The sequence below is a fragment of the Antedon bifida genome, chromosome 5, assembly GCF_963402885.1.
Source record: "Antedon bifida chromosome 5, ecAntBifi1.1, whole genome shotgun sequence".
Classification (NCBI taxonomy): domain Eukaryota; kingdom Metazoa; phylum Echinodermata; class Crinoidea; order Comatulida; family Antedonidae; genus Antedon; species Antedon bifida.
Window position 1 is genome coordinate 315950 of NC_136230.1, and position 26432 is coordinate 342381.

The window sequence follows — 26432 nt, forward strand, 5'->3', positions numbered from 1 at the left end:
CTATTCGGCAAAATGTTGATTTAATCAGATTTGGATAAAATGTGAATTTATAGATTTGTTCGAGTGAATTAGAGGTGGATAAATGTTGTGGCAGACCTATCAATCATTTTTAATTGTCGCTAATTACCTTTGCAAAGAATAACAACATTGTACGAAATATGAATACGAGTAAGGCTTCTTTGTTTACTGTTCAACAAACACCATCTCAACCTTTCGAGTTTAAGACCTACATTTAAAAAATAATTATGAAATTTTTCTCTCTTTACCTAACGCTTAAGTTTACGTAGCCTAAAGCTGTACAGTACGGTATAGCAGCAGCAATGGAAAACTAACAATTAAGGTCTGTAACACAAGTAAGCCTCAGGCACAAAAATAGTGCGCATGTGCACAATGTACGTAGCAACCATACTGTACGATTTATACAGAATGAGACATTTCTATTTCATTGACCTAAATACTGTCAGACATTCATTTTAAAATGTCGAACTCAATTTCATAGACATTCAGCAGGTTCATCCTTTCTGTAACACTATTACAGAAAGATAGTTGACTTTATTGTCATTACAGATCTGTTATCTCTGTGCCTCATTGCACAAATATGATGTGATTTTTAATGAATGAAATTTGAATGAAACTAATAGAAATAAAGTGTTCGGATGTATACTGTACAGCAAACACTTATTTCTAATTTTCAACTTTTTATAATATGGACGTGCATTGCATATTTTCAGTTATTTCTTAACACAACAAAATGATTGGAAATTCACTTTAATATATAGGCCTATCACATTTCGAAAGAATATATCTACAAATGTGTTACCGTAGGCCTATAAAAATGAAGTTACTCAATCATGTTTAAAATGCTAATCCGAACTGACGAAATACGAGATTAAATGTTATTCCGCAAATACTGAAGAGATTAAGTTGTTTATTGTTTGCCTGAAAACCTGGAATATTATTGTTATCAAGATTGGAATACATTAATTAGTTCCTTGATTTATTCATCTCACCACAAGTCAAGAATCACTATATTGACCAGATTTAGGGTTGAACCCAGGACATGGATTTGTAAGGAACGCATATCATCAACCGCCAGGCAATATCACAGAAAAGTCAAATTGACTGAAGATATGTATCAACAAGAATATGCCTATTTGACTAATCTTATAGGCCTAATAGAACATTCTCTAATGTTACATTAATGATTGCACTTTAAAATACATTCCAATGACGCACTACATTTATACGAGATTGGTGCACAATATGATTCATTATGGGCCTGAATGTTATAAATATTAGTCAACGAAAACTTTGTCTTCAATTATTTCTTATCGACAAATGATTGTATCAAGACCTCTTAAAACAATTGTTTAAACAAAATGAGCGGATCGGTGGTTTATTTATCCCTTATTCCACCAATGAGCATTCCATTATTGTTACTCCTAAACTAAAAGTATAGGATATGTAAAATTATGGTTTAAACACTTGCTAAATTTGAGTATATGCCTAAATAAGAAACAAAACAAATGTTATTTAATCACCACAATTTGTTTCACATGGAAAATAACTTATACCAGGGAAGAGTGAAATTAACACTCTTCCTTGATTATTATACCTATACTGTAATTTCTGTATATTGCTTGGTAGTTAGATACAGACACTATAATATTTTGTAAAACTGCCTTTAAAAATTATTAAACTGGTGATGTTGGAAATTCATATTGATGATAGATGGCGAATTATAAGAATACCTCGCCGTCGTTATTCATACAATGTTGGTAAAGATAGATGGCGAATTATAAGAAATACCTCGCCGTCTTTATTCATACAATGTTGGTAAAGGTAGATGGCGAATTATAAGAAATACCTCGCCGCCTTTATTCATACAATGTTGGTAAAGATAGATGGCGAATTATAAGAAATACCTCGCCGCCTTTATTCATACAGTGTTGGTAAAGGTAGATGGCGAATTATAAGAAATACCTCGCCGCCTTTATTCATACAATGTTGGTAAAGGTAGATGGCGAATTATAAGAAATACCTCGCCGCCTTTATTCATACAATGTTGGTAAAGGTAGATGGCGAATTATAAGAAATACCTCGCCGCCTTTATTCATACAATGTTGGTAAAGGTAGATGGCGAATTATAAGAAATACCTCGCCGCCTTTATTCATACAATGTTGGTAAAGGTAGATGGCGAATTATAAGAAATACCTCGCCGCCTTTATTCATACAATGTTGGTAAAGGTAGATGGCGAATTATAAGAAATACCTCGCCGCCTTTATTCATACAGTGTTGGTAAAGGTAGATGGCGAATTATAAGAAATACCTCGCCGCCTTTATTCATACAATGTTGGTAAAGGTAGATGGCGAATTATAAGAAATACCTCGCCGCCTTTATTCATACAATGTTGGTAAAGGTAGATGGCGAATTATAAGAAAGACCTCGCCGCCTTTATTCATACAATGTTGGTAAAGGTAGATGGCGAATTATAAGAAAGACCTCGCCGTCTTTATTCATACAAAGTTGGTAAAGATAGATGGCGAATTATAAGAAATACCTCGCCGCCTTTATTCATACAGTGTTGGTAAAGGTAGATGGCGAATTATAAGAAATACCTCGCCGCCTTTATTCATACAATGTTGGTAAAGGTCGCAACATGATGATGTGGATATTGATTTCACAATTTTCAATTTCTAATTCATACAGTCAAGGATTTTGTTCTTATTACCAAGTATTATGACAGCGTGACTCTTTATGTTTGCTAATTTAATAAATTGAATTGATTGGTTGAATGCATTAAATATTTATCAAAATTACTAATACAATCATTTAAATTTTAAAAACCCTAATTGCCGAATCTTTGTAAGTGCGCTATAAAATAATTCTATCAAAAGAAAGTAGACAATTAAATTTAAAAAATTGGAAAGGTGGCAATGGCATTTTGAAATCAAAAACGTAAATACAATAATATTATTGCATTTCCATTTGCATTTTGTTTTATATAAATATAAACACTTGAGTTTATTTCTGTTCATCTGGATGGTTTCTTAAATTTCAAAACTATAATTATAACATAAACATGCCTAATGGATAAGAAAGAGCTATATAAAAATACACTATAGTATCAATTAGCGTATATTGTCAACCTATTTTTTTGTGTTGAATATGCCATTTTAAAGTCAAATAAAAATTTAAATATTAATATAAAATTAAATATATATATATAAATTTTTGAAAGCAACACAATAGTCAAATTGGTTGCCAGCCAATGACGTTTTGGTTGAATTTAACAGTTCATTTTCCCGTTTTTTCCAACGGCAGTGAATAACTATATCAAAACTGCAAAATGGCCTATTCAAATTCTAATTTTATTAATCTACATTTTCTTGTTTTATTTTTAAGATTTTCCTAATGACTTGGATAATGATATTGTCAAAACACCGAAAGTGTTCCTTAAAAACATGATAATTAGAGTTTGATAACAAAGGTCGGTTTTAAGATTTATAACATTGTTAGTACCGACACTCAAAAATGTTCTTATAAGTAAAACTTAAATAGAGTACTGATGATGTAATGATTGCATTAAAGTATGAACTTGATTGATTTAAGTAATGAATTAAGTAAGGTACTCTATTCATGAAGTATTTCATACTGTATAATAATGTTGATTCAGTCCACGCATATTACAGGCCATAATAATATGTATAACTTTTTTAGCGTACGATTATCATTAGTTACTAAAGCTGGTCTTCATATATTAGGATTTGTAATCAATATATAAGACCGGTGTCTTTAATCCTCTTTGTGTATGTCCTTTTGCTTAGAGTTGATTGGTCGGGATTTTAATATAAATTCACCGTCTTTAAAATGTACTACTATTATATCTGTTATAGTCTATATACCTTATAGCTGTATTTAAAACTATAAGCTTAAAAATACTTCAAGATAGTTGGCAGAATTACAATAATCCTGATAAAAAATATCTCATTTTGACCTTAAAAAAATGACATTTAAAAATGAAAATTTTGGACCAGAACTAAATTATAAGTAATATTTATTTTATTTAATTCGTCAGATTCAGAGAAATTATATAAACTGTATTTGAAACTATATAGAAAAATTATACATCATGATAGTAAGCCAATTTTCCTATTGAAGATAAATTAAGGAATATATATGATGAGCAGGTCTCTATCCAATCATTTAAATTTCTTTATTGAACGAATTGTAAGATGTAAATATAATTATTTTCACATTCCATCAAAAACTAACTATACTCTGGTAATTCTATCTTTTCCAAAATTACTGAAATGGTAAAAAAGAAACGACACAAATATTGTATTAGTTTACGTTTTCACGACGCACCACTGCCTACGCAGCTGTCATGAAGTCATTCTGCACATGCTCAAAAACATATGAGCATGTGCAGAATAACTTTCCGTACTAGAAAGCGCGTGTTCAATAGCATGTCGTGTAAAAACGAAAAATCGCTATTTTATTTTCATGCGACGGGCCTCCTATTTTCTATCGAGTAAAAAAGGTCATTGTGCGCACGCTCAAAAACCTTTCAGTATGTGTAGAATGACTGTTAGACTCAACATTAAAGCTGCGTATAGAGTGGATGTGTACTCAGGAATATGGTATGACGAGCAGGTCGGTAAGTTTTTACCAGACTGGCCGCCACCATTATGTCTTTATGCTGCTATCGCTATAGCGACTAGTTACACACTAGTTTTCTTTTTGCATGAGAATTCTAAACATTTTTACCTGTGACGTATTTTGTTAGAAATGGTTGTTGGTTGTTAAGGTATGACACTGTACTGTTCTTGGGAATTGTAAAGCACAAATAAAGCCTAATTTAATAAATGCTAAATTAAAACTTTTATTACAAATTTAATTAGTTTCCATGCGTGTATTTTGTTCTCTTCTCAAATTTCTGCAAGTTTTAGATATTTCGTTTCCTGGATTTCTGTTGAAAACGTCCATCCATGTTGATTCACACTAGAAAGTAATTATTTTTTCTATTAGAGACGTTATGAAATATTCAGGAAACAGGCAGCAATTACAGAATGCTTGGTATTAATGTAAAACGCCTAAAGACAATGAGAATAATCAGGCTACAAATAGGACATATTACATTCCTGTTTTTTGTAAGGCAAATTTTCATCACAAATTGACAATTAATCAAGGATACAAAAGTAAAATTCATTAGGTGATTGTTGCTAATACTACATTCCACCTGCTGCTCTGGGGTTAATCAGTAGGCCTACGCTATTTATGTATGGAACCAAATTCTACAAATAGATATATAATTACCAAGAAAGCCGATTATCTCATGTACATTTACGCAGTGTGTTATGAAGAACTTTCGTTTCAATTCAATTCTATCAACGTTATTTCAGACAAATTGTCCATATGAAACATATAAATACAACAAAAAAAGAAAAGAGAACATAGGAAAAAAAAATATAATAGTTAATTATATCTCAACCGTAATAGTAAATAACGATTATTTTATTTACCTGACCTGAACATAGGAAACTTAGCAGAATCATCATGTCAACTTTCTACTCATCAGATCTATAGTTAACATGCTATCAGGGTCGATTTTTGTATAATTGGGTTTTTTTAAAGAGAATATTACAGAATGTACACACAGGGGACGTTGGAATATCAATTTATTCTCTATCACAATAATTACCATAATAATTCTAAACACGATTACTATATCATTACCATATAGATATATTAAACAGTCTATGATTAATACTGTATAATAGAAAATTAATTGAGAGTATGCTGTATTGAATTATATTCCTGTGGATACTTTTCTTGCGAATCTGCTACTTTTTTTTTAAATTGAGCAAAATAGATTGAATGTTAATGAATGCTATTTCGTGACCTTTATTTTTCCGAAAATTCATGATTACTTTGTAATTGTTCACCCCTCTCTCTCTCTCCCCATTCAGTATATTGCTATTTGCATCTGCATTTCCGATTCGATTCATAATGATAGAAGTGACACATATAGTAAGAACTTAAACTAAATCTATAAAATGTAAATAATTCGGTAACGGTTCATTGCAAACAAATTACATCAACTTTCGTTAGTAATTCCCGTCTTAAATTTTACTTTTCAAATTCGACAGAAATATTTAAATTGCCTGCCAGTTAATTTCATACGTTAGGATTGTGCAAAGCAACCTCCTGTAATTTGACAGGAACTAGATTTGAACGAGGTGGTGGCCATTTTACAATCATACGAGTATCAAGCATGTATCATGTCTAAAGCTCTGTTTACACTATCAAAGTTTATGGGACAAAAAAATTGATGTGCCCATATTTGGACATGATGATGTCATACCACTACCATATTTGGGCACATAACACTTTTTTGTCCAACTAGTTTGATAGTGTAGACAGAGCTTAATGATGGTTCTCCATAAGTTTCTATTTTACATACTCTCATGTAATATATATATCTGGTTGATAGCCTTTGTCTTTTTGAAGCTGGTCAACATACTTGTCATCGTAGGTTTCTAATACACATATTGCTACGATTAGTTACATTAACAGGCAGTAATGCGTTAGTCTAATCTTTTTCTAGTAGGTGTATCACCTACAGTTATAGATTGTGAAGTTTTCACAAATTAATTCCGAATGTTCTGACAAAATGACATTATCTGGCAAATGTTAGCTGCCGTGTGCATTCATTGATATGTTTGAATTAACCAGTCATGTCAGGCTATTTGTAATGTGAACACGTTCAAAGAAAGAAATGGTCACTTTAATACAAAACAAAAAAAAATTTATAATCCAGTATGTTTATTTTATCCTACATTTAAGATTTTTTGCTTTAAAAACAGTTTTCCTTAAATAGGATCAATATAATATAATCATACAATGTATTCAGAAAATAAAAACAAATTTTTAATAATAATAGTATTTATTTACCACGATAGTAATTGTAATATCTACAATCCTACATTTACATAATAAATGTTTTGAAAAAATGACAATGTTGTGTATATGAGGATATATTTAATTTAACTTTCCAAATAAAATACACTATTGAATAAAATATCTAACAAAACAAGATTTTAAACATTTTCATTTCTCTTTAAATAATAACTAATACAATTCATTCATTTTATTGTTGTTTTATGAATATTCTTATAAATACAGTAAGGTACATTGGAAACATTGCAGTAACCGTGGAAACATTGCAGTAATCGTGCTAACAAAATATGTTCTTAATGAATACATTAACTGTATCAACAATTACATTTGCTGGAACAATGTTGGAACATTAATATCATTGATGGATCTCTGCCATCTCTATTAGATGAAACTCTATCATATTCCATCCCATCATGCATTTGTGTCGAAGAATCCTTTGTTTATTATGAATTTTACACACTGCAGAAGAACATTCCGTTCATGTCTAATATCACCGGCGAGTAACTATAGAAATAGAAAACAATTTATCAAGCTCAGACAAAAATGTTCAATATTTTTCAAACAAAATAAGCATTTCTTTATCAGTAATGCAACGTAATAAATTGCCTGACCTCTGAATTGTAAAAGCATAAGAGGCTCAAATAAACACTGAAACAAATTACACTGAAAAGCTTCACAGGAAGGTGTACAGCACGATGAAAATGTTAATTTGATTTCTCAACGAAATGGAAAACTTATCATCATATCATCAATAATATCCCACATTGTAAATTATAAATCATTATTATTTACACATCCTTCTGTACACCTGCAATAAACATACATCATGTCCCATGACTGTTTTATCAAAGATGCAAAATAAATAAATGTAACAGAACTTGAGATCTCAGGGGGAGACTAGATAAGCCAACACAGAGCAATGTGCTAATGTAAAATTAACATAAGGATTTTCACTTTAGTGAACAATAGGTGTATGCACCCCTGGGTAGTGATTTAATATTCATAGAAATGGGTATCAATAATATAAAAGATAAATACATAATATAATAAATAAAAGACCACCTGGATACATCAGCATATAGTAGACGGATTTTGGCAAAAATACAATGTAAAAGCAGGTAAAAGATAGAACATTAAAGTATTCACGTTTGACGTGTATGTTCTAAGGCCACTTTCCCTCTCTCTTATCTCTAAAATTATGAATTCAGCACTGATGAGGGTGTGACTATTTGTTAACACTAACAAATAATGGCAGCAACAATGTATGTTAAATGTGTAGGAAAGGATGACTATTTCAGCAGTAAAGGAAATTACATTCTAAAGTCATTAAACTATATTCTTCACATTCATTTCAAGGTCATTAAAGTATTCACATTTTCAACAATTTCAGATAGCACTTAATTAGATGAATATGAATTGTAATCAACTATTTTTCTTTTTAGACTAAATTTGTTTACAGAATTATTCTGTAAACGATAACAGTCTCCAATAACGAGAGTTAGTAAAGAGCTAATAGAACAGTTGCCATGGTACAGTTGCTATGGTACAAGGGTCTGCATCTAATCTAAAGCTCTGTCTACACTATCAAACTAGTTTGATAGTGTAGACACATAAAGTTTGATAGTGTAGAGAGCTTAAATCATATTGGGCAAATTGTATCTTGCTCGCAAGGAAAAAATAAAGAGCATATGAACAATATGATTCAGAGATACATATTGAAAGTCTTTTAATGTGAGTTCATTACAGGGTGACATGTTTTACTAATGGATAAAAACATGACTCATTAAAACATTAATATTCTTCATGCAAAAAAAGGTTTATTGAGATTACTGTATGGTACAGCTTTATAAATGACATGATATGATGCAATAGGTGGCCCTAGATTTCATTTTAAAAGAAATAATGCAAACTCTTAAATATAAAATGTTTGTTTGCAATGCAAGGTCTGGCAATTAATGATTAAAGTACCTAACCAACAGCAGGGGGAGCAGTGACAGTAAATGGAATAACCTCAATCCACTTTACAGTTCTACTAATTACCCAAGTGTCTTTGTTTTTTCATGCTTGAGTGATCTACAAGGTGACCTATCACTGGATAATTAACAAATGTCATTGATGAACACAGAGCAATTACTGACAGAACACCTCAATTAATTTCAATAGTTTTACTGTATAGTGGATTTACATACAAAATGACAGCTGGATTTCAACACCATTAAGTTGACATTATTTATGGTGAAAAAAAGGTGCGAGAACTGTATAGCTATCACCTATAATATTAATGCTGTACTAATGATGTGAGATCTATGAGACAGACGCATCAGTCAGGCACATAATTATACAACAAATCAATTTACTGAGGAGAAAACTATTAAAACCTTTGATAAGGTTTACACAAACTAACTCGTTAATAATCTATGCTATTATAAGAAAAGCCATATAAATAATTATTATATAATTTGATGACCTTTGCCAAGTGCTCCATAAACAAAACATAAAGTATGCCACTGCACAAAATGTACAAGCAACATTTTATATTTCCATTTTAAATTTATAAAAGTTCTAGGGTATAGACTTTCCTAAAAAGAGTTTGTTGATTTTTAACTCATGTTGTTAATTCATGTCACAAGTCAATTCTGTAGTGTCTTTTCTTTCATTAGGTTGATAAATATTTAGCTCATATTTAAAGTGTAAGTGAAACACAGATGCATTAAGATTGGATCTGGTACATAAAAAATAACCCTGGGATACAAGCAACAGATTCACTTAGCATGTTATCAAATACAATACATATTGATGAAAACATAAGCTTACGATGAATAAGGAGAGACTAATGCTCTGTCTACACTATCAAACTACTTTGACAAAAAAGTGTGATGTGCCCAAGTAAGTATGGTAGTGATATACCCAAACATGGTAGTGATATGACATCTTCATGCCCATACATGGGAACATCACATTTTTTTTTGTCACATAAAGTTTGATAGTGTAGACAGAGCTTATACAATTTAATGCTCATAGTCAATACAAACAGATGTTTTCTATTATATACTTGGATATTCCAAAGATTATCTGAAATATGAATGAAATTGAATCTTTGAATTGCCACTGTCGAGATAAAAAAAACAACTGGCAAACAACTTTCCCTTGAACCTAAATTAAGCTGGAATGCAATGTTCTAATCCTTGTGGCAGATATTCCCACAGTTCTACAAAACACTCCAAGTATTTACTTACATTTTTAAATATTTTTAATTGATATTTGATAACTAGATGCTTTATTCAAGGGAAAGGGTCCTCAATAATAATAATTTATTTTTGTAATTTTGTTTTTGTAAATCAAAGTCTTATGTTATGTGTGCTCTTCAAATAAAGTTTACAGTTTTTGAAAGTATGGATCGAATATGTATTCAATTAATGTATGGATATTATTAAAAACAATTTAAATTTTAAGCAACACACACTATAATATTGCTGAGTTATGTAGTGGATAAGTATTATATTTGATTACCATGTCAATTGTATAGGGAAGCTTTAATGTAAGATGACAACGTTAAAGTAGTTTAAAGTCTAATTTATCATTAGTCTGAATATAATAAGGGATTTAAAATTGTACTGTCATCGGAGTTCAGTTTTATTTTATATCCAAACTAAATTTAAAAGCTAAATCACCAATTACAGTCCTTAAACCCGAACCTTGGACCCTGGATTGGTAACAACCATTTTAACCATAAAACTACTACAGAGCTACACACAGAGTAAATGAATTAAATCCATTTTCTTGGCTGATAAAGACAGTTTGATTTCAAATAGACGTTTTATTCCCCCGAGCGTTTTTCTTAATGTTCCATCAAAATGACAGTCATACTTCACAAATTTGACACCAATATTGGAAATGCTATAATAATTCAGTCAAATATTATACATCATCATCATAAATGAATGCAGTTAATTATAATAGCACAAGAACTATCAATAGCTAGAATTTTTAGGACACTTTTGGAAAGCAAGTTACAGATGATGTTTTGACTCACTTAGATTGAGTGCCACTGATGTAAAGTGTGAACTGTACATCAATAAATATTATTATATAATATATTATATTATAATGATGACATTAATATAATAATAATACACTTTAAAAATGTATAGTTTATCTATTTAAATTTATGAAATCTATGAAATTACAATTTCACTTCTTCCTGATCTAATTAATCACTTTATTTATGCAAATATTAATAAAGCTTTCTGAAGAGATTGAACCATTATGAAAAGCCTCCCAGTAAATCTTTATTCTGAAATTATAACATAAATATAATATAATATAATTAAATTCATCTGAAATCTGTCCCAAAGGTTTAATCCATTACAAGACGCCTTCCAGAAAATCTCATGAACATGAATATTAATACATTTGTCTGGGGAGTTAAACCTGGCATCAAAAACACATATACAGGTGATAACACATGTGTTAGTATTCTAAACCAGACATGCCAAGTTTCAAGCGTCAGGTGTGACAATACCTCTCAGTACAATATGTGCATTTAGATCTAGGGTTCAAATCCTGTTCGAGACCACCTCTCCTATAGTTTAATATTTAATGGTTTTAAATTTGTATAGCGCAAAATACAAGTAGTCTCTATAAGCTGTTTAACACAAGTGTAAAAAGAAAGTGTTGTTGTTGCTTGTACATAATTAGTGAGTATTGCCACCATTTGGCAATGTGCCAAAACAAATAATTTAAATATTAAAGAGCGAGAATAAATAAATACAATGAATGAACAAAGTTATAAAATCTGGTTAATGTTTTCATACTAAAGCAAATGCTTTTATTACAATACTCGCTAAGAGGATACCGTCTACACTAGATTATTGCTAGGCAACGTATTCAAAGGACACTTTCAATACAGCTGGTTTGAACTGTTGGCCGGAAATACATGTTGTGTCATGATGCCTTGAACTATTGGTAAATTTGCAGAAAGCTTTATTAAATCTAGATTAACAACACATTAATTGAACATTATGAATGAAATTCATTGTTAATAATATATTATCATATTTCAGAATATCTATAGTTTAATTATGGTATTTTTTACTTTTTGGTTGTCACTGAAAATGGTATTAACTTAAGTAACTTACTCATTCTTCATTTTCTTTTGTTGTTTTGTGCTTTTTTATATTTTATTCGGATCCCAATTCTTTTTTTTAGGATTAATTTGGGTTTTCCTGAATCTATTCATCTTCAGAATCTTCATCATCATCAGAATCTTAATTTTTACCATTAAAAACACATTCCAATACCAGACTTTTCTTGAAGTCCAAACAGTCCCAAATTAATTTTTACCATTAAAAACACATTCCAATACCAGACTTTTCTTGAAGTCCAAACAGTCCCAAAATAATTTTTACCATTAAAAACACATTCCAATGCCAGACTTTTCTTGAAGTCCAAACAGTCCCAAATTAATTTTTGCCATTAAAAACACATTCAAAATACAAGACTTTTCTGGAAAACCAGACATATTTGGCCAGCCTAAAGAGATGTACGGTATTGGGAGAGTTGACTGTAATTAAACCTGTTTTTCTCAATCATATGTAATTATGTTAAATTATCTTTATTGAAATTTTGTGAAGTAGACTCAGCTGAGCAAACATAATAAATGTGGAAATCAACATAATGTGCTCTGGTTCTCATTAATATTCATGATAAAAAATATCTAAGTGACATTTCTAGTTTTATTTTCACCTTCTGTGAAATTAAGCAAGGAAAGAGGGAGCAAGGAGTAGAATGAGCAACAAGGAAAAGGATAAAAAGAAGAACTAAAAATAAAAAAGCAATATAACAGTAAATAACATCACATTCAATTCAATAGACATTTATTTACAAAATCTGAATACATACAGTAGGAAAACAAGAAACAGGATTGTACAGAATTATAAAAGTATATCAGAAAATGAAGGCAAAAGCCCAGAAAGATGTTTGTAACATCTTGTGTTGGGCGAGCCTTAACACAAATAAAAAAGAAAAGAAATGCATTGAAGAAAATCATAATAAATTTCATAATCTAAAATATGAATAACAGAAAAAAAAAAAAAAATCTGTTGACTATGCCATGATCAGTGTGGGCAAATCAAGCTGACGTCACTAACTTGAAAAAGTGTGATGATAATGCATGAAACGTTGGGTAAGTTCAACGTTATGTTGTCCTTCACTATAAACGAAAATTTGGTTTCAAATAATATTGTTGGAAGGAGATGAATTTGTTCAATTTTAGTAAATAACAAATTGAATTTACATGTTTCAAGTTTTTTTTCTGAAATAAATAATTAGAATATGCAAATAAATATACTAATAAAAACAAGAAAAGAAATTGATTAAACAGATTTTGATTCACTAATTTAATGCCAACAACTCAAATAAATCATACAACACATAGAGGGCAGCAGAGATGTTTTTACTGAGAGAAATAGGTATATTGTATTTTCTAAACAATGAAAGCCATTTAAAAAATGTCCATTCTGTTACTTAAAAAGCTTATTGTTTGAATCTTCAACAGTCTGGTTTAAAGGCCTGGTAAAGGACGACCAATCTATCAACATATTTACTTTCAGCAATATAGTACAGTACTTGTTACTTTCGGACTATACTTTTAATATCACCACAAGAACATACAGTGACTTTCAGTTTCATTCATAAGTGGAAAAGTACTTCCATTTATTGTCATTTGCATATAAAATATACATAGAAACTATGTTTGCTCCGAGATATACAAAAACAGATAAATAAAAAACTTTAACTTTAAAACAGAGTGAAAGTCAGTCGGTAAAATGAAATATTTGAAGCACTTAATTTTGAATTTATTTTGATAATATAGTTCACTTACCATTTCTAGTAAATTCTTGCGCTTCTTTATTTCAACCTTTCCTCTATTTTTCTTGAATTTTGTTTCTTTCTTGCGCAGTTTTCTTTTTTCTTGCCAACTCATTTTTTTCATAGCTTGAGCATTGTTCATCTGCGGCACAAGTGGAGGAGCAGAAGGAACAGGAGTCTGTGTTTCTTCTCTAATTTCACCTTCTTCTATATAAAAAGTTACCTCTATGTAATACAGTTACATAGTAAAACTCATAAAACTGATACAGACATATGACATGTGTCGAAAATTCAAGTTATATTGAATGTTGTGCTTAAGTTTGTTTAAAAAACATTTTATGTAAAAAACTGTTTGAAGTCATGGAAAAACGATCTTACCTTCACTGGAGTTTTCAGAATCACTTCCATAAGATGCAACTAACGATCCAAGTGAACCTACAATATTCTCTTTAATCTCTTGATGTTCAGCTACAAAACAAATAAATATTAAAAGACACAAAAACTCTGTTTGATGCCTAAATATCTTATTATATTATCAAAATCAGTAGAACAGTTTAATCCAACCAAAGATTTCCATAAATTATATTATTATCTAAAATGATAATGAACTAAATGTCTTACATTTAGGATGTGATTTGTTTGATTTGTCCATAATCTCAGATTTATGTTTCATTTTCCTGTAAAAATAAATGTTACACTAATTATTCGTCCATTTTAAACAGCATACACAAATCAAGTACAGTATGTAAACTAGAGTAATGAAAAGTTTATGTAAAAAAAAAGTCAAGAAAAACAGAATTTCTTTCATTCTATCACTTTTTACCCAAATTCTCTAGTTTTAAGAACATTTCCACTTCTTATTCTGTCATTTAGTTTAGTTTCTTTATTCATGACATTTTTCAACGATGGATATCTCCTGAAAAAAAAGATAAACAAAAAAGATTGGAAGTGAATTGATATTAATCTTGTCATGGGTGGAAAGCATGTTTCAAGAACTTCTCAGTACAGCTGTACTTAATAATAATTATAATCAATAATACGTTACTTCCTCCGTTCTTCCTTCCATCTTTCAATCTCTTCCGACGTTTCCAGTCGTCCAATCGGTTTGGAGTTTGGGGCGTGTTGCATTCCTTTATGTTGTCTAACAATTTTGAAAGCGCCTTCAAAATTACATCCTGGATACTCGCACTGTGGAATAATAAAAAATGTGCTATTTTAATTGGCGATACAATTGCAGATTAAATATTAATTTCAAAACATTTATGACAAGAGACTTTTTACAGTTACATTAGATACCATCATTAATTTATCTTTTAATTGATAACCTTACACAAATGTTATGCTCTTTACAGTACCTTAACATGAGAATTGATGTGTTCTTGGAATTTATCCTCAGTTTTAAATCCTCTATCACATCTATCACAATGAAAATCTAACTTTTCTGCCAAATCTTTTTTTCGGAAATTTTTCTTACTCTGAAATAAAAGCTTTTTGGTTTAATATTAACAGATATTTATGAAACGAAACTTCAGTGTTGACAAAAAGTAAAAATAACAAGTGAATTACTACATCAAACCATTGACTGTGATCACACTCTTTACCTTTTTCTTAATAGATGACTGCCCATTTTGAATACTGTGAGAACGCTTCGCTCCTTGTTGACCGATGATATCCTGATGTGTTCCTTGAAAATTGCCAGGAACATTATGTCTAAATGGTCTAGGCCTAGGCCAATTACTATCAAAACTAGGTTGTTGTTGTTGTTGTTGAAACGTTTGCATAGAAGAGGAATGATTATAATAACAAGGTCTAGGCCCTCTATGCCTAGGCACAGGAGGCATCCAGTTTCCTCCAAATTCATTGGGAAATTGATAGGGATGAACGGGTCTCGTCGTGGTGGTCGGAGCCTGAGGAAAGAAGCCCAAATTGTGGGTGCTATTATTTATTCGTTTATTCTTATTACTGTTATAACCTGTACTTGGTGCACTTTTCTGTGAATCTGTTGTAACTTTGCCATTTTCAGGAGAACAAATGTCATTTTTGTCGACTGTAAAACCCCGTGGTGGAAACGAATAAGCCATGCTTGTTGCTTCTTTTTCTTTCTGCTTGTAGTTTGGTGGTTGTCTAAACAAACGTTAACGTGTACCGAAAGGGTATGCCTAAACTATGAGCTTTAGTAAACGACAACCGGACAAATATCTGTTGACCTCAGCAGAATTGAAAACAAGACCGAGGTCACCAAAAACACAATTCAAAACCAAGCGACGCCAAACGAGTAATATAAAATGAGTTCTGCAGCCAAAGTAAGCTTTAAATATTGTTTTTATTATTACTAAATCAAGGTATAAACTCCTTACATAACATACACTCACTGTATTTGAATAACATTACCATTTATATACAATTAACTGTGATCTTGCGTAGGCCTAGTAGGCCTTTTAAATGATGGCCATAATCTGCTTGACTTAAATGGCTCAAATGATCTTAATCAGCACTGTTTTTTAACAGAGGAAGTGATCATTGGGCTTAACAATAATTACAATCAATATTATACCCCCTATTATAAAAGAGCTGACCTAAACATCTGTGTAATTAATTTTTTTATATTATTTTGTTGTAAACTGCTTTCCAATCAGGTTGGTGAGATTTTCTCTGCAGCTGGTGCGGCGTTTAGTAAGTTAGGTGAGCTTACAATGCAGCTGCATCCAGTAGCTGAGCCAAGCCCTGGTAGGTAAGTACAATATACAAATAAACCAATGTTCCAATAACTAGTTCTCCATTTGTTTTACTTTATTTGTAACAAAATAATTAAATATAACAATTGACATGGAAATCACTAGCCCAACACCAATAATTTATACAATAAGTGTTATTTTTACACTCAATGATGTCTCCTAAAATTAAGAAGTTTTGAATATATAAGAATATATTAAATTTTTCAGTACAATAACCGATATATTTTTACAAATTTTTTTCAGCTCAAAATGGACAGAAGGCGAAATAGAGATGCTACAAACAGCGATTAAAAAATTTGGAGAAGATTTAGTAAAAATCAGTGAAGTAATAAAAACAAGAACAGTGTAAGAACCATTATTATGACCAAGTATAATCCCATACTAAAGAGTATAATCCAACGCTCAAGAAAAATCCCATACTCAAGAGTATAATCCCATACTCAAGTATAATCCCATACTAAAGAGTATAATCCCACACTCAAGTATAATCCCATACTAAAGAGTATAATCCCACGCTCAAGTATAATCCCATACTAAAGAGTATAATCCCACACTCATGTATAATCCCATACTAAAGAGTATAATCCCATACTCAAGTATAATCCCATACTAAAGAGTATAATCCCACACTCATGTATAATCCCACCCCGCAAATCTACATTTGGTTTTAGAATCAGCCTTGCAACCATGCATTATTTTACCACAATAACTAGACTAAGAGCGCAGTTTTAACTATCGGCACAGTGAACCCAGAGACTATTTACATGCAACATAACCATTCCCATACCCTCATCCTTTGCTTTCAGATATCTGAAACAGATATTTTTTTTTAACAGAGCTCAAATAAAACTAGCCATAAAGAAAAAAGCCCAAGAAGATGCTCAAAAGAAATCAACCTCCCCACAAAAAAGACCTGCAACAACTCCAGAGGGCGCTCTCAGTGATGTCACAGATGAAACGCCTGCTAAGAAAATAAAGACAGGTAATGAACGACTGGTGGGGTATTTTACATATCATTTTAGGTGGTCACATTATCAAGATTAAATAGCTTTTATTTATTCATTCATTCAAATATTCACAAATCACAGAGAAAAACTGAATTGCTTGGGATTTACAAAAAAAGAGGTTTAATAGCTAGAAGCTGGAAAATACAGTACAGTAGTATATATCCGAGAAAATAAGATTTCAGTAAACATAAATATAATATGTTAATCTATTTCAGAATCACTGTCTGAATCATTGGTAGACATTGAAGGCTTAGATCCTACCACACCAAGTAAGTACACATGCTAATTAATGTACAATAGAAAAATAAGTTTATACAATCCACTATTCTTCATTATGTGATTTTAATTGATGTCTATTATATGTCACCCGTGACGGAGGAGAAAATTTGTACAGCAATTAAGTTTGCATTTGTTTAATCCTGTCACTGTCATGGGTTTTGTTATGTATATTTGTATTGAATTATGTTTATAATTGACGAAATATATTAAATGAAATTATTGGAAAAGCATATTAAATTTATTCAGTATTAACTTAATTTCACATTTATAGATCATGTTTCTTTGTTTTTAATTGGAAACATTTTCTTTTAGAAACCATGGATTTAAATGATTCATTAGCATCAAATTCAGACTTGGATCTTTTATCAAGATGAAGACAGTTTTCCCAGAATACACTGCAACTGCTTTGCAGCTTGGATCAGTCTTTTCTCAGTTTCTTTATTTGTCAGTAAATAATACTTGCATTTAAAACCTCTGTAATTATATTTTGGTTTGTTCAATATTTATGTTGTATGATTGTCTTCATTAAATAAATTTGCGATTTTTAAAAAAGAATTTGTGTATAAGTTTTGTGAAAGTTGAAGTAAAAATCTGGGTACTGCAAAGTGAATTGGTTTAGAATAAAAAATTATTAGTTGTTATGGGCTAAATTCTAAAGATTGTAGTGCTTGTAAAGCTGTAGAAGCTGATGGCCGAATATCTGGGTCTTCACTGGTACACATGGTGATAAGCTCCAGTAGTGGTTGATACTCTGGCTCAAAGGTATCAGGAAGCGGAGGCTGGGTTCCAAACAAACTTTGCAAGTCATCTCCATCAAAGCTCTCTTCTTCATCGTCACTTATGGTGCAATCTGAAATTACCAAACAATTATTGTATCAGTTAGGTTGTGATAGGAGAGTAAAGCCCTGTCTAAACTATCAAACTGTTTGACAAAAAGTGTGATGTGCCCAAATATGGTAGTGATATGACATCATCATGTCCATATAATGGGCATATCACATTTGTTTTGTCACATAAAGTTTGATAGTGTAGACAGAGCTTTAGGAATAATAATATGGAACCTAGCTTACACAATAATTCAGGTTTAAAGACATAAAGTTAGCAAGTAGCAGTAGTGAGAAGGTACAAGGAGTAGTTACAGTGAAATTTTGGCCCTGAACAAATCATTATGCAATGATGACCTTTGTTATTCTTTCCTTACCTAAATCCATGTTACTTGTATGAGGCACTAGCAACGTGATCATTTCCCACAACACCAGTCCAAATGAGTAGATATCAGCCTTGTCTGTGATTGGTCCATTTTCAAATGATTCCTTGCAATTCCAGGCAGCCGTCCCTATATATCGATCAATGGGATCCTGATTGGAAAGAAAACAACTTTTAGTTTTTAAATCAGTGACTGATTTAAAAAAATGATTCTCACGAACATATGAATAATTCCTTCCTACTTTTATTCTGCAAAAGTTGCATTACATATAAAACAGGAAAAATGGCAAAATAAGCAGTGTGGTCATGTTACAAGAGTTGTCAAAACAATATAGTTTATTTGATAAAACTCCTAGAAAGTAGGAAGCCTTTTGCCATTTTGCCCTGACTGAAAAGACAAAGAACATAAACCAGATATTTATGCTGGATAACCCGTAAAAGTATCACATTTTGATGGTTATAATTATAATAACCAACAAAATGAAGTATGAATTTAATTACCTCAAGTCCAGTAAGATCATCTTTAAGCTTAAGTGAGACTCCAAAGTCACATAATTTAATTGATTCAAAATTGTTAGCAACCAGCACGTTGGCGCTCTTTAAATCTCCATGGAGCAGCTTGTGCTGCGTGTGGAGACATTTGAGTGCATGGAGTACAGACACAGCCACTTTGTGCACTTGCTTAGCAGAAAATGGACCTGAATAAAAATATCATGAAAAACATGAACAGTATTTGTAAATTATCAATTAAAAAATTATAGTATTACAACAATGACTATTGGATAGAGATTCTTTTTTTATATATATATTTAGGCAAATTGCCAAGGATACCCATACTTAAAGGTGGCAATCCTGTTCACAAGACACACATGATGCTCTACATAAACTTATTACAAGTCTTTGGAAGTAGAGTTGTAAATTGTCATTGTTATTGTTATTAGAAAAAATTCTGACATATGACAGGACTTGAACCCAGGACCCTTGGATTGGTAGGCAAGCATCATAACCATCATGCCACAACTCCACTATAATAATGATAAAAAGATAACAAGTTTTACCTTGGTTATTTTCTATTCTTGCTTCAATTAAATCATACAGACTAATTTCACCATTTTCCATTATCAGACACGGCACTCCATTTTTGTCTTTTGTGTATCCACGGTAACCAACAACATTCGGATGGTTAACTCTCTGAAAATTGTAACCATTTCTAATTAAAACAAAAATCACTACAGAATAATTTATTTATTGTATTTAGATTAAATCAACATAAAAACTGATGATTTTTAATATAAAGTATCTAAATTCATTCGTCCCTTTTTCCATCCGTGCTTTCAATGACAAATACTGTTGAATCACCATGTAGTTTATTTTGTATAGTGTATCTTTATTACAACTCTTTACTTGTTTATCTTTATTTTGTATGTCATTGTATTTTTATGTGAGCGATTGTGCCGGTCATGAATTTTCCAAGGACCAAATAAATAAATCTGAATAAATACATTACAGTAGAAAAATACATCTTTTTAATATACAGTATACAATGAATTTTAAAACCTGAAGATTACTAATATTTTAATTTTTTTTTTAAACCTGAGCTGCAGAGATCCATGCGATGTTGTAATAAAAATGGCTAAAATACCTTCAGAATATCTGCTTCATATTTGAGCCTTTCTTTCACTGTTTCAGCTGGAACTACAGTTCTTTTCAGAAGTTTTTTGACAGCCCATGGTGATCTTGTTGATCCATCATTTTTTGGACTCCTAAGAACATATATTAAGCTCTGTCTACACTATCAAACTTTATGTGACAACAAAATGTGATGTGTCCAAATATGGTATTGTTGTTGTTTTTTTGTCACATCAAGTTTGATAATGTAGACAGAGCCTTAGGAAAGTAAGTGTTTCTTCTTGCATAATCAGCATTTACCTAGCAGATCCAATTCTGGCATTCTCAACGGTCAAGTCTCTAGAGTTAGTAACAAAGAATGTTTCTCCAATTGAGACAATTTAGAGTTTGACCATTTATTTTAAGCAGGAAGAATATTTTTAATTATTTAATTTTAATGTATTGTTGTTGTCTTGTTAAAGAGTCCCATAAAATCAGGTTACGCTGACCAAATCACCCTCTTGAAATAAATGTGAAAACATTTAAAATAAAATATTATTACTATATCAGTCAACTCTGCCAATACCCGACACCTTTGGGCTGACCTAGTATGCCTGGTTTTCCGCAAAGTCTGAATTAAGAATTTGTTTTTAATGGTAAAAATGAATTTGGGACCTGGTTTGGACCTCATGAAAAGTCTTGTTTTGTGAGAGTTCTGGTTTTCAGAGAATCCGATATTGGGAGAGTTGACTGTATTATATATTTTCAACCTACCTTTCATATAAATAGACTGAAACACCTGTGCCCCAGCCAAGCTTTTTCAGGAAGGGAGACGGAGGAATGCTGATCATAGGCGAGGCTGACAAGGATCCATTTAATGAGGTCTTAGACTTTCTCTTAAGATTATTAACTGGAGTTGAAAACGCTCCTACAGACATCTTACATCACTTTGTATAATCAATTTTAATATTTGTCTAAAAAAAAAAAACATTGATTTTACAAAAATCAACACAATGACAATGTGTGTGTGTGATAATGATATTTTATATTAATCTAGCCTAGGCCTATATGTACGCCTACAAAAAAAAAATTCTTATGCAATTTCAAATTATGCTTATTATTTATAGGCTAGCCCTTCCTTTTATATGCTAGCTAGGCCTCTACTACATACCTAGCTGCTAGCTAGGCTAGGCCTACCACCTACCCACCAAGGCTCTAGGCCTAGACTAGAAGCCTAGCCCTACTACTAATACTATATAGGCCTACTACTAGGCCTAGTACTACTACTCTAGGCCTAGGCTATCCTTCCTAGCTAGGTTAGCTAGGCCTTTATTACGGTAAGCTACGCCTTAGCTAGGCCTAGTAGTTAGTGGGCTTGGATCTTGGGATCCTTGGCCTAGGTATTTAATTGTTGGAATGAAATGTAGAGTACTAGCCTACAACTTGTACCTGTACCATTATGACTTTCTATCTAGGCCTAGGCTAGGCCCTACCTTTCAGGTTTTCTCAGTTCCGACGACTTGCATTCATTCTCGATACAGTATAATTATTATATATATTCATTCAAAAGTCCCACGGTTTTTTCATGTATGGAACGTCATTCGTGCCTTACGAAAATCGTTTACTCCCTGCATTTAGGCGTGAATTTGTAAAAAAGGGGCAAATATTACCATCGATTTAAATTAAATGTTTTATTATTAATACTATCAATAAATACATTTATTTTAGCTAATTCTTCAGTGAAACCTCACCACTAAAAGAAATATTGACGCGCGCACTCAAACGTTGATGACAGCACGACTTTAGTACCCCGCTCGTCAGATTGCAGTTAATGAATTAAGAAAATGGTGTTATTCCTAAACTTCTTCGGCAAATGACAGGAACTACGTCATTAAATGATTTTCTAAAATCGGAGAGATGAAGCCAGTATATGATAGGATTTGCTAATGAGTTGGTAAGTGCAAATGAAAACGTTATGATGCTACTGAAAGCTAATTTGCTCGATACTTCAGTACAATCAATGAAATATATAATTGCGGTACAAATCATATGAGGGCTCCATGCTACTGCAATCATTCCTATAATTATGCTGAATGTTTTCGACATTTTCTTAAAATCTTGAACTTCATTGGTAGATAAAGGCACATTAGAACGATTTTCTTTAAGCCCTCTATATATATTATAGTATAACCATTCCGTGGCCATTATTGGTAACATTAGTAGATTAGTAAAAATAAAATATCCAGTTACAGTATGTCCTCTTGTAAAGTTGAAGATGATACTTAATACCAATGATAGGGTTACAATTAAAAAGCTTGTGATGACGTAACGTCTAGTGGTAACGATCACGTGGTATCTCAAAGGGGCCCATGTCAGTGCAATGGAACGGTCAACACCGATGGCAGCTATGGTTACCAATGATGCAATCATCAGACCACCAGTTACGGAAACTGAAAGCCTAAGTAAAAAAATATCAGGATGATAGAAAAGTAGCGAAGTGGGTAGCATTGAAATACTACCCATTCCATCAACAATCGCTAAAAGGCATATGAAGATATTCCTAGTCTTACGAAGTCTAGAACTGAAACAGAACAGTGATACTACCAATATGTTTGCAAGAAAGGACGAGATACACAATGGAAAAATAAAAATCTGTAACGTTTTCATGTCAGATTTGGTTAACTGTTTCCAATATTCATCTACTTCACAGTGGTTGCTGCTCATCATGCTACAGAAATGTTCTTGCGACGAAACGCAGGAATTTATACTGCTTTTTGCAACCGCTAATGTAGGAAACGCCAGCTAATGTCGAAACAACCGCTAATGTAGAAAACGCCAGCTAATGTCGAAACAACCGCTAAATGTAGAAAACGCCAGCTAATGTCGAAACAACCGCTAAATGTAGAAAACGCCAGCTAATGTCGAAACAAACGCTAATGTAGAAAAACCTCCAAAAGCTTATGTAGTATTATACAAAATCAACACCAGCTAATGTAGAACGGTCAACAGCTAATGTAGAAAAACCTCCAAAAGCTTATGTAGTAAATACAAAATCAACACCAGCTAATGTAGAACGGTCAACAGCTAATGTAGTAACAATAATTGCATTGTTACATCTCTCGATCTTTTGAATAACTGAATTTGTTTTCAAATGTCACAATTAGCTCCGTATCTTGAGCCAATATCAATACTACGAATGTTTACGTAGAAGCAATTCGAATTCTCCCAATTTATTCATAACGTCAATCATTATGTCACTCTTATTGGACAAAAATTTGACACAATTACTTTTTAATGAAAATGATTGAACTGTTTGTCAAGGAATCAATATTGTAGAGGAATATTATATTTTTGAAATTTGATTGATGTCAATACTATAATGAGGACTGACAAGCGATTAGTTTATTATAGTAACTCAATTTCTTAGACACTTTCTTTGATGTATCAAATGAACCCTATATAAATAAACTTGCTCGCAATAGTAATTTAGTTTTTAATAATTTCATCAATATAGTTAAAGAAAACAAATTAAGAACCTGCGCGTTCAAATCATGATAAAAACGACACGGCTTATTTACGCGTGTGAAATCATTAATCTATAGGTCTAATTTCATTTAAATTAGTCAACAAAATACCTTTCAAATCTATCTGACAAGAAAATTGCATCTCGTTGACAAAAGTTATTAAATGAAAAAGAAACAGTGAATTACCAATTATAGTCACTATTCTACAAACGGTACAATGCGTTGATTTCCTCGTTGACAGATACCAATATTGCGAATCTGGTCATTAAACGCTTTTCGAAAGTCTGAAAGATGGAACCAATAAATAATCGGATTTACGAGCGAGTTTATAGTTATACCCACATAAGTTATGCTAAAACTGAAATGCAGTATTGTTGTATTTGATTCCCAATAAAGTACTTTGTACAGCACTGAAACAGCCGTAAATGGTAACCATGTTAGGACAAATACTCCTATAATTATACAAAATGCTTTGAAAAGACGGTTGAATTCGTCGATATCGTTCGAAAAAGACTGTATGTTTGAACGTTGATGTCGAAGTTTTCTGTAGATATTTACATATAAATATACTGTGATAAATATTGGTGAAAATGAAGTAATAAGGAGTATAAAAAGAAGTGATTTAAGGTTTAAGAGATACGCAAAAATCATGGTTCCAAACGACAATATTACAATCAAACAACACGTAATGATATAGCGTCGGGTTGTGGCAATAGAACCATACTTTAAAGGTGCCCATACAAGGGCTATAGAACGATCAACAGCAATTGCCGAAATTGTTACCATAGACGCTAGCATTATAGCATCACATAGGCACATCAATGATAATGATGCATTCGTGTAATAACCCATCGTAAAAAAGTTAGGAACAATAAATATGCTCATTAAAGCGTCTAAAATCGCAAGTAGACCTATAAAAACATGTCGCACTTTTTGCAAATGCCTGTTTAAAAACATGAGTATCACAACCAAAGTGTTTGCTAAAAATGACAAAGTACACAGTACGGAAAGAATCACTGGTATTAAGATAGTGTAGAAAAAACTTGAATAAGCTTCGTACGAACTAGTATTACTGTAATCCATGTTCAGTGTCGCCTTCTATTTTTGAATCTACAGTTGTAACAAGTTTCTCTTTATCTTCCAAGCACTCGTTCAGTTATGTGCTCGCCGAAGAAATATTACATTAAGTTATACAGATCCAGGCGTTTTCATCAAAATCATTTTTTTTAACCCAAGGATCATGTGTAAATTATGAGTGACGTGTCGGATATTAAAATCAATACGTTACAACTTACAATCCACGGAAACTCTGTACTGTCTCTGATACGCACGTTATGCATCTTTCAACAAACAATAATTGTTGCAACTTTCCATTTTGTTAGTTTCAACACAACACTAAAAGTACGATACTACACGTTTTAGAACTGTCAATAGTTATTTCGTGACAATAAGTAGGTCTACAGAATTGCCAACTTCTCATGAACCGGTAAAATGGTGATGTTGCAGTCTGACAGATGTGTCTGAAGTCATTTGACTTTACTGAAGTACTTTCTTCAAGTTATTACTTAATTATTACAAATCATTTCCTTGTGGGATCCACATGATTCTGCTGAGAATAACGAACATGGTAATTCTAAAGGTTCGTAAAAACATTCTGTTTACATCTCCAGCCTTACTTGCACGCAATCGTACTTCTTTTTTTCAAATTCTGATAGATTTGTGGTTTATTAAAATCAATATCTGTAAATAATCTAGGCCCTACCTATTATTTCAGGTTTGCACCAATTGCATCATATATGAGGCTCTATGCATGACGACACATTAGAGAACAATTAAAACGCGCGTTTAAATCCTGATAAAAACGACACGTCTTATTTACGCGTGTGAAGTCATTAAGCTAATTTCATTTTAATTATAGGCGACAAAATTCCCTAAGACATAATTTATTAAAGTAAAGAAACAGTGAATTACCAATTACTATAGTTACTATTTTACAAACGGTACAATTCGTTGATTTCCTCGTTGACAGATACCAATATTGCGAATCTGGTCATTAAACGCTTTTCGAAAGTCTGAAAGATGGAACCAATAAATAATCGGATTTACGAGTGAGTTTATAACCATACCCACATAAGTTATGCCAAAACCGAAAATTATCATTTTTGTTTGTGATTTACAATAAAAAAAAGCGTGTAGCGCTGAAATAGCCGCAAATGGTAACCATGTTAGGACAAATA

General features: G+C 31.7%; 3 protein-coding genes across 5 annotated transcripts; 1 reads left to right on the forward strand and 2 right to left on the reverse strand.

Moving 5' to 3' along the window:
- Positions 1-6840: 6840 nt before the first annotated feature.
- LOC144842277 (FMR1-interacting protein NUFIP1-like) lies at positions 6841-15954 on the reverse strand. Of its 2 annotated transcripts, none has more exons than XM_078698705.1 (8): positions 15438-15954; positions 15192-15311; positions 14882-15024; positions 14660-14752; positions 14458-14513; positions 14215-14304; positions 13850-14040; positions 6841-7470 (listed from the first exon to the last, which is right to left on the reverse strand). In XM_078698705.1, exons 1-8 carry the CDS (start codon positions 15915-15917, stop codon positions 7378-7380), a joined length of 1266 nt encoding a protein of 421 aa, XP_078554831.1. In that variant the 5' UTR covers positions 15918-15954; the 3' UTR covers positions 6841-7377. The 2 variants fall into 2 exon arrangements, with proteins under 2 accessions (XP_078554831.1, XP_078554830.1); XM_078698704.1 differs by having other exon boundaries at positions 6846-7470; positions 13850-14043.
- A 96-nt stretch (positions 15955-16050) lies between these two features.
- On the forward strand, positions 16051-18412 carry LOC144842312 (BPTF-associated chromatin complex component 1-like). Its single transcript, XM_078698749.1, has 6 exons — positions 16051-16139; positions 16473-16567; positions 16815-16916; positions 17408-17553; positions 17794-17847; positions 18170-18412. Exons 1-6 carry the CDS (start codon positions 16122-16124, stop codon positions 18229-18231), a joined length of 477 nt encoding a protein of 158 aa, XP_078554875.1. The 5' UTR covers positions 16051-16121; the 3' UTR covers positions 18232-18412.
- On the reverse strand, positions 18406-22240 carry LOC144842311 (lymphokine-activated killer T-cell-originated protein kinase-like). Of its 2 annotated transcripts, none has more exons than XM_078698747.1 (7): positions 22165-22240; positions 21446-21645; positions 20706-20826; positions 20122-20254; positions 19565-19761; positions 19059-19215; positions 18406-18707 (listed from the first exon to the last, which is right to left on the reverse strand). In XM_078698747.1, exons 2-7 carry the CDS (start codon positions 21607-21609, stop codon positions 18496-18498), a joined length of 984 nt encoding a protein of 327 aa, XP_078554873.1. In that variant the 5' UTR covers positions 21610-21645; positions 22165-22240; the 3' UTR covers positions 18406-18495. The 2 variants fall into 2 exon arrangements, with proteins under 2 accessions (XP_078554873.1, XP_078554874.1); XM_078698748.1 differs by having other exon boundaries at positions 21446-21618; positions 22165-22202.
- Between the last annotated feature and the right edge of the window lie 4192 nt (positions 22241-26432).

Excerpts from the sequence above, each read along its gene's own strand:
- LOC144842312 (XM_078698749.1), top strand. Across the intron at positions 16,568-16,814 it reads GCTGAGCCAAGCCCTGGTAG|CTCAAAATGGACAGAAGGCG; the intron begins GTAAGTACAATA and ends AATTTTTTTCAG. Across the intron at positions 17,848-18,169 it reads CTTAGATCCTACCACACCAA|AAACCATGGATTTAAATGAT; the intron begins GTAAGTACACAT and ends ATTTTCTTTTAG.
- LOC144842277 (XM_078698704.1), bottom strand. The coding sequence starts at position 15,917 with ATGGCTTATTCGTTTCCACCACGGGGTTTTACAGTCGACAAAAATGAC. Across the intron at positions 15,025-15,191 it reads ACATCAATTCTCATGTTAAG|TGCGAGTATCCAGGATGTAA; the intron begins GTACTGTAAAGA and ends ATTATTCCACAG. Across the intron at positions 14,753-14,881 it reads TGGAAGGAAGAACGGAGGAA|GAGATATCCATCGTTGAAAA; the intron begins GTAACGTATTAT and ends CTTTTTTTTCAG.
- LOC144842311 (XM_078698747.1), bottom strand. The coding sequence starts at position 21,609 with ATGTCTGTAGGAGCGTTTTCAACTCCAGTTAATAATCTTAAGAGAAAG. Across the intron at positions 20,827-21,445 it reads TCAGTCTATTTATATGAAAG|GAGTCCAAAAAATGATGGAT; the intron begins GTAGGTTGAAAA and ends ATATGTTCTTAG. Across the intron at positions 20,255-20,705 it reads ATGAAGCAGATATTCTGAAG|AGAGTTAACCATCCGAATGT; the intron begins GTATTTTAGCCA and ends TACAATTTTCAG.